General features: G+C 51.8%; 1 protein-coding gene across 1 annotated transcript; it reads right to left on the bottom strand.

The window, feature by feature from the left end:
• Positions 1-1,760: 1,760 nt before the first annotated feature.
• On the bottom strand, positions 1,761-7,700 carry HSD17B8 (hydroxysteroid 17-beta dehydrogenase 8). The gene is made up of 9 exons (XM_081850163.1): positions 7,632-7,700; positions 6,923-7,113; positions 6,465-6,581; positions 6,224-6,319; positions 4,963-5,048; positions 4,606-4,690; positions 4,478-4,520; positions 3,276-3,350; positions 1,761-2,497 (listed from the first exon to the last, which is right to left on the bottom strand). The coding sequence occupies exons 1-9, from the start codon at positions 7,675-7,677 to the stop codon at positions 2,481-2,483; spliced, it is 756 nt and encodes a 251-aa protein (XP_081706289.1). The 5' UTR covers positions 7,678-7,700; the 3' UTR covers positions 1,761-2,480.
• Positions 7,701-7,923: the final 223 nt, after the last annotated feature.

The raw sequence follows: 7,923 nt of genomic DNA, 5'->3' as shown, positions 1-7,923 counted from the left end.
ATGTTCTCCCTCTTTTGTAAGACTCGAACTCAGGCCCATCCCAGGAAGATTTGGGGCAGATGAAAGGAAGGACTTGCTTTTAAACTTTGGAACTCCCTGCCACAAGAGGCAGCGAAGAAGATGAGACAAATTCAGGGAGGAAGAGGTGGCTGTTGATGGCTCCTAGGCAGGATGGTTCGGCTCTGAATCCCAGCTGCTGGAGCCCATAGGAGCGGAGAGGGCTTGTGTTCGAATCCTGATTTTTTTCTAGAACCTCCCTGCCCAGAGGCAGTCTACCGGGAGTCCTTTGGGCCTCCCCAAAGGCGGCACTTCCTAGTTCCTCTGCACTTGGGTGTTACATGCGCACCTCTGGTGGGAGTTTGCGGGCCAGATCCTGCTTTGAAATGGGATTCCCAGGCATGAGAAGGGTCTGCTGGGTCTCCTCTGCATTGTCCGCTGACCCTTCTTTCCCTGGACAGGGTGGGAACACCCAGCAGGGCTGCCTTTGGGTCAGGGGGTGCAGACAGGGGCCCCAACCCACTCAGCGGCTAATCCTCTCTCTCCCCCAGAGGAATCAGGGCTGCCTTCCCAGAACACCCCAATAATCCCTTGGGCAAACATTCATTAGTGCAGGCTCACAACTGGGCAGCCACCCATAACTCCCCCTGGGATTAGCAGGCAAAAGGGGACCCAGGCGTCCGGGATCACAACCCCTCCACCCCCGCTGCCTACGAGAAGGGCAAACCCGGACCAAAATATTATTTTAAGAGTCACGTTAAAAAAGGATCATTGCAGCCGCTGTAGGAAAGGCACTCTGCACATGATAAAGGCACACTAGTCCCTCAGGTTCTAAAGTTGAGCCTGGGTGCTTTGAGACGAAGGGCTGCTTTCATTTTGGGGGGCTTGCGGTTTGTCGTGGGACCCCAACGGCTCATGTGGTACAGATCGTGCTGGACTGTACCACTCCAGGCTGGGGGAGGTGTGTGGGTGTGCTTGTAGGTGTGCAATTTCCTGGGGCGCTTCTTACACAAGTGCAAGCCACCAGGAAAATTTTTTTAAAAAGAGGGTGGTTGTGCAAGAGAGGATGATAAATTCAATCGCTCCTCAACCAAAGACTCCTTTAGTGCAGCGGAAGCAGCAGAGGCAGCGGTGGTGCAGTGGTTAGAGCACCGGGCTGGAACCTGGGAGAGACCAGGGTTCAAATTCCCTGTCAGCCATGAAGCTCACTCGGTGACTGGCCCAGTCCTTGCAGGGTTGGTGTGAGGATTAAAATGGGGGGGGGGGGGGCGCGATGGCAACACGAGAACCAGATATACCATCTTGAGCTCTTTGGATTAGAAGCTGATACAGTAAATGTAATAAATGAATAAGAAAACTGAGCAGACTCTTTTTTTAAAATAATAATTACCTACTTATGTGTAAATCAGTTCCTTATTTCCACATTGCAAAGCATTTCAACTCAAACCTACAAATGTTTCCAAACGTTTACAATTTTATTTCGTACAGAATATAAATTTGCTCCAGTCGATTCCGATCTTCCCCGTCAGCTTTGCCATCTCAACATACTCTACCATCTTTAGCTGCCAGTCGTCCAATGTTGTTCTAAGTTCTAAGGTAAAAAAAGTGGTTCTAGAAATGCGAGAATCCAGTAAAAGATGTCTGCAAGTCAGAAAGAGGGGAGGGAGGAATCCGTTTGAGCAATGCTTTATGTTATAGATCTGTGTAATGAGATGTAGTTAAATATGAAAACTTACTAAAAATTATTTTAAAAAGGGGGAGAAAAGAAAACTGAGCAGACTCAACATATTTATTATCATAGAATCAGACCATCATATTATGGAAGACATTTTCGTGGATGTAAGATCATCTCCGCTGCAGGAAGAGTCACCCCCAGGGATATTTCCTGGTGTGGGGGGGGGGACAACTTGGCAGAATACATGGGAGAGAGTCGATTGTAAAACGACTCTTATATATCTTGTTCCCATTCACATATATTTGAGGCTGTGTAACCCTGCCAGTGTTTGTCCCGGGTGAAAAAGTGTCTCTTCCCGCAGTCCTCAAGCAACAATTTCTGCATTTCGCTTAAATTTCCCTTAATTTTCCCTATTTCAAGGTGGTTCACAGCATGAAAGTGTTTCTCAAAGAGGTACTTTGATCGCCTGCGCATTTGTAGAAGCCGTTGATTTAACTGAGTGATATATATATCCCCAAACAAGGCACAGAAATCCTCAGAGTGGAAGTCAGGGGTCCGGCGAGATCTCAGCCTCGCTCCTTGTGCAAAAGACCCCCCCCCTCTTCTGGGGGGGAGGCCCCCCTGCCTCTAAGCCCCCTCCCCAAATCTTGCATTCAAAGATGTTAGCCGGGAGCTTCTCCTAGACAGGGCCGCCTCCCCAGCGAAGGAGGAACCTGCCCCCAAGTCCTTCCTTTGAAAGGGGGGGGGCATCAGGGAGTGTGGTTTCCTTGTGGGTGGGGGCGGGTTTCTCCAGAGGCAGGAAAAGGCATCAGATGAAAAGACCCCCTGGAGGAAGAGAAAGAAAAGGGGTTAGCGGCTGACCTTGTGGAGATGGTTGGAAGCTGCCCAGGGTAACCCAGTCACATAGGCAGGGTATTATAAAATAAAATAAAATAACAATAACAATAACAATAACAATAACAATAAGAATTCACTTTATTTTGTCCCATAACCTTTATACACATTCCCAGAGGGGATAAAAGCCATCAAACTCTGTTCAAAAATGTTCGGATGATAAAAACCATGAGCTAAAGAGTATCCCATTCAGATAGGCAGGATATTAAAAAATAAAATAAAATAACAATAATAATTCACTTAATTTTGTTCCATAACCTTTATACACATTCCCAGAGGGGGGGGGAGCAATCAAACTTTCTGCAAAAATGTTCAGATGATTAAAAACCCTGAGCTATAAAGGGAGATCCAAACATGTACCAGCTATTCTACGTGTCTGACGGGAGAATTTATCTGTTTCGTAAAATTTATACAGAGTGGGAAACAGCTATGCAAACTCTTTAAAGAACAAACGTTCTGCGTTTTTTCTGGGTAGGCTTGTCTAAAATGGAAACGTTTTCTGCGGGCGCTGGGAGGAGTGCAGCGAAGGCGCCTGGCCGGTTTCAAGTGGCAGGGAGTTCCGAAGGCCACGTGGAAAGATCCGAGTTGTCACAAACACGGGAGACCTTTTGGGGTCCCTTCTCACTGCTCCCCACCACCAGCGCTGACATCCAAGGGGAGCCCCCCACCCCAAAGGGTCCCCAAATCAGCCCCCCATCGCCCCACTTACCGGTCACCTCCAGGCTGGCGCCAGTGATGTAGCGGCTGTCGTCGGAGGCCAGGAAAGCACAAACCTCGGCAACATCTGGCGGGAGACGGAGGAGACCGTGAAGCCCCCTCCTCCCAACGCCTGAAGCCCCCTCCCAGGAAAAGAAACCTGCCCCTTTCTCTTCCGCAGCCTCAGAGAGATTTAGGCCAGCGAAGCCAGTCTTGTCGGCACAGGCCGGAAGCAACGGCAGGTCTTTCCCCAGCTGCCGGTGGGGACGGAGCCAGGGACCTTCTCCTAGCATTATTATTATTATTATTATTTCCTGTACAATCTATGCAGCATTGTAGAGCTGGAAGGGTCCCCCTGAGGTCATCCAGCCCAACCCCCTGCAAGGCAGGGTTCTTATTAGCCTGAGTAGCACCGAGTTAGAAACAAAAGGGGAATGCAAACGGGTAAAATTGATGGTCATTGCAGCCAGACAGGTTATAGCGAGTAATTGGGGAAAAGCAGAAGAGCGAGGGGTGAACCAATGGAGGAAAAAAACTGAATAATATTATAATTTTAGAATATCTGACTGTGAAGATACATAAAATGAAAGGGTTTAAGGTCAGTGAGGAGGAGGAGGATTGGTTTGAGAAGGTATTGAATTATTTGGGTAGGTCTGAACAATTTGGGGCAATTAAAATGTTAAAAGATAAATAAACCTTGTGGAGGGAGGAGTACTGATGTATATAGAAGTGTACATATGGTTGATTTGAATATGTTATTACTGATTATGTATACCCAATTTATCAGCCACCTGGGGGGTTTCACTGTTTGGGTTGTTGGTAATAATAATAATAATAATAATAATAATAATAATAATTATTATTATTATACTTCACATTAGGGGGCAGGGCCATAGCTCAGGAAAAAAAATATTATTATTTATTAAATTTGCATCCTGTACTGCCCTTCATCCACAGATCTAAGAGCGGTTGACAACATAAAAACACAGTAAGAAATCCCTGACAGGCAGCAGCTGAGAGGCATCGCTAAAAATCCCCAGATATTTTTCGCATTTTTCGGTTGGGGTCCCTTCCAACGCCACGATTCCTCCGTTCTATGATGCCTGGGCACTCCCCGCCCAGGAGGAGGAGGGAGGGCACTCTGCAGGAGCTCAGAGGCACCCTCCCCACCCTTCAAAGGAAGCGCAAACATATCGCTGGACTGCGTCAACTGACCTTCGGGCTCCCCGAGGCGTCCCAGCGGCACCATGGCGGCAAACTGGGGAGAAGAAGGGACAGGGGTCAGGGAGGGATGGGTGCCGGCCGGGGTGGGGGCCTGACCTCAGCCCCCCCCAAACACCCACCTTCTCCAGCACTTTCTGGGGGACCTTGTCCGTCATGGGGGAGCGGACGAACCCAGGCAGAACCGTGTTGCAGCGGATCCCGTACCTGCAGAGTGGCAAGGAGAGGAAGGGTCGCCTAGTGGTTAGACCCGGGACAGGGCAGGGTTCGAATCCTCAACGCTCACTGGCTGCGGACTATTTGGCGCAGACGACCTCGCAGGGTCGTCATGGGGGTAGAATGAGGAGGGGCCACTCAGCCCCAGACCCTGCAATGCAGGAATCCCCAGAGGACGGCTGCCCAGGGAAGGCGGGCAGGCAAATGGGGGCTCCTTCCCACCCCACCCCCGATCTCTCCCTCTGCCCCCCAGCCTGGCTTACCTGGCCAGTTCCTTGGCTGCCGTCTTGGAGAGGGCCTCTACCCCAGCCTTGGAGGCTGAATAGTTCACCTGCCCCAGATTCCCCACCTGGACAGGAAGAGAGAAAAGGGCGGAGGCACAGAGACTGAATTATCAATCAATCAATCAATCAATCAATCAATCTTTATTACAGTCCAGAGACCCAACAAATCGCTACAAAGCAATGCACAATTCAGACAGCCTACCTCCAGGTTAAACAAGCGTTTTGGATTTTAGAAGTAATAGGTGTTTTTATTTTTATTTTTTATTTTAGTATTGTAATGTGTTTTGTTTTGTGTCTTTTATGTTATATTTGTTATAAATGTGGAAAATTAATTTTAAAAACTGGGGGGGGGGGGACCAAGCATTTCGTTCAGACTTAAAGATAGGGATCATTGGTTCTTGCAACCATCGATAAAAACTTTGCTGCTGCTAATGTTCTAGCATTTGTCCAGTCTTCCAATAGGAACCTGACATAGTGAGTCTCTGATTTTCCCGGGAAAGGGACCAGCAAGGGTAGTATCAGTTCATCCCCGGCCTGCTCATATTTTGCACAATGCAACAAAATATGTTTTATGAAATCGATGTCTTGAGCACACGAGCAAAGTCTGTCCTGGCAGGGAACTCCTCTCAACCTGCCATCCAGCACTGCAGAAGGAAATACGTTTAGTCTGGCTTTGGTGAAAAGCCTTCGATAATTTGGCACTTTCAGGTTTTTAATGTAAGCTGTTAACTTAAAGACATGCCCATATTGTACTCCTACTGCCAGCGGACTACAGACTGCGTGTGATCGAGATCGCAAGTCACTGTGTGCATTATCCCATAATCTTTGCTTTGCCTTTAGGGCGCCTTCATAACCCAGGTAATACAGTTGGGGGGGTGTGACAGACCAATAGAGGTGGCTTTTCTAGCCATGGTTTTCTGCCATTTGTTGACAAATTCCTCATTGGTCAGGTGTTGGTACAAACCCTTCCCTAGACCAAAGACCGAAATCCTGAGCCAATGTTTTAGGGCAGTTGAAATTGGGCATTCGCCAGCTTCTAACAGAAGTATGGAGTTGGGGACACAGCTGGGCACCTGCAGCAGAGATCGTAGAAATTTGGCCTGAAAGTCACCTAGCTCAGCCAGGTCCCCATTAGGCCAGAGACTTGCAGCGTACAGGAGTTGGGCAACGGATTTTGCGTTGAATTATTGGCGGTGGGGGGCAGAGGGCAAGGAGGTCTTTAGGGGGGGTGTGACTGCACCTTGCCCACGATGCTCCCCAGGTTGATGATGGAGCCCCCCGTAGCCCCGCTTGCCACCAGCGCCTTCGCCACGGCCTGCGTCACCAGGAAGGTCCCCTGCGGAGAAGGAAGAGATGGAACAGGACGGGGTTGGGATGGATGACCACTGGGTTCCTTTATGAGCCTATGAGCAAGGCGATGGAGGGCCTGGAAACCAAGGGAGGGGGGTCTCCCGGGGACGCCTCCCTTGCCGGCCGAGTACCTTGAGGTTGACTCTGAGGACGGCGTCAAAGGCCTCCTCCGTCTGCTTCAGCAGGAACTCGTCCATGGTGATCCCGGCGCAGTTGACGCAAACGTTGGCAGGGCGGGAGAAGCGGGCCTGGAGGCCAGAGGGAGGGAATCAGCACCGAAAACTCCGCCGCGACCCCAGGAGGTAAAAAGGATTCGGGCCTCAACATCGCAACGCAGGGGGTTGGGATGGATGACCCCTCGGGGTCCCTCATAACCCAACAATTCTAGCATTCCATGATAAGGTCCTTAGGCTGGCCTACCTTGCAGAGCCCTTGTGAGGATGGAACGGGAGCGGAGGAGAAGGAAGGCGGGATACGAAGGCAGCCAATAAACGCACAGGGTGCCGAGGCCGAATGCTGACTCAGGGCAAGGCTTGGCAGAGCAGGGACCCCCAGAGCTCATCTAGTCCAACCCCCCGCGGATGCCCACCTGGATCTGGGCCACGAGGTCGGCCACGCTCTTGGCGCACCCCACGTCGACGCGCAGGGCCTGGTGGTCCCCCGCCTGGAGCCCCCGAAGCGTCTGGGCTGCACCGGCCTCATCGCAGTCCGCTATGGCCACTTGGGCCCCTTCGCGGGCAAAGCGTGCGCAGATGGCACGGCCGATGCCGCTGCCGCCCCCTGAGGGAGAAGGAAGAGGAGCCTGGGTCACCCTCCCCGGACGGGCTTCTTCCCCAGCAACCCCTCTGCCTTCAACTGCTCCACGTCAGGCGGAAATGGAACGGGTGCAGTTTCTCTAAATGAAAAAGTTACATTCAGGGCTTGTCACCGCCAAGCGGCTTGAGCCGACGGCTGAAAGGTCAGGGCTCCTGGGAGGACCCGAGAGGCGGAAACCCAACAGGTAGAGCCACCCCCTTTGCTCTCCGTCATCAACTGTGCTTGTGGGGCTGGGGCCTGCGTTCAAGTCCAGAGTTTGGCCTTTGGCAGGTCACTCCTGACAGGTTGTTGTGGTTAGATGGGGGGGGTGGAGAGAAAGGTGGGGAGCAGAAAGGCAGGCAAGGCGTGAGCTCGACCTGTTGAACTGATGCCTGAAATATGCTGCCTTTCCCCATTGGCAGACCCCACCCCCAAATACCCCCCTCCCGCTGCCCCTGTTGAACTCCTGCCTGCCTCCTCCCCCCCCCCCAAGGAGAAGGGACCTGTCACCAGGGCCAGGGTCCCTCGCAGCCGCAGGTGGGCGGCCATCGCTCTGTGGGGGGAAGGACCGGAAGTGAAGAAGCTCCGCCCCCGCGCCGGAAGTTCAGGCGCGGAGGCCCTTCTGGGCCGCTGTCTCTATGGCCGCAGTCCTCCAGGGTGGGGGAGGAGCCAGGACTCCTGGGTCCTTGGGGAGGGACAGCGGATGTGCGTGTTTCCCCTCCCCCGCTCCATCCTTTGCAGCAGCAGGAGAGGAAGGGATCCAACAGGTGCTGCTCGTGCAGGGCTGCACCTGTT

The sequence above is a fragment of the Podarcis erhardii genome, assembly GCF_964252035.2.
Source record: "Podarcis erhardii genome assembly, chromosome: 2".
In the NCBI taxonomy this organism is placed as follows: domain Eukaryota; kingdom Metazoa; phylum Chordata; class Lepidosauria; order Squamata; family Lacertidae; genus Podarcis; species Podarcis erhardii.
The sequence above is the reverse complement of the archived record's forward strand: the minus strand, read 5'-3'. Positions and strand labels throughout refer to the sequence as shown.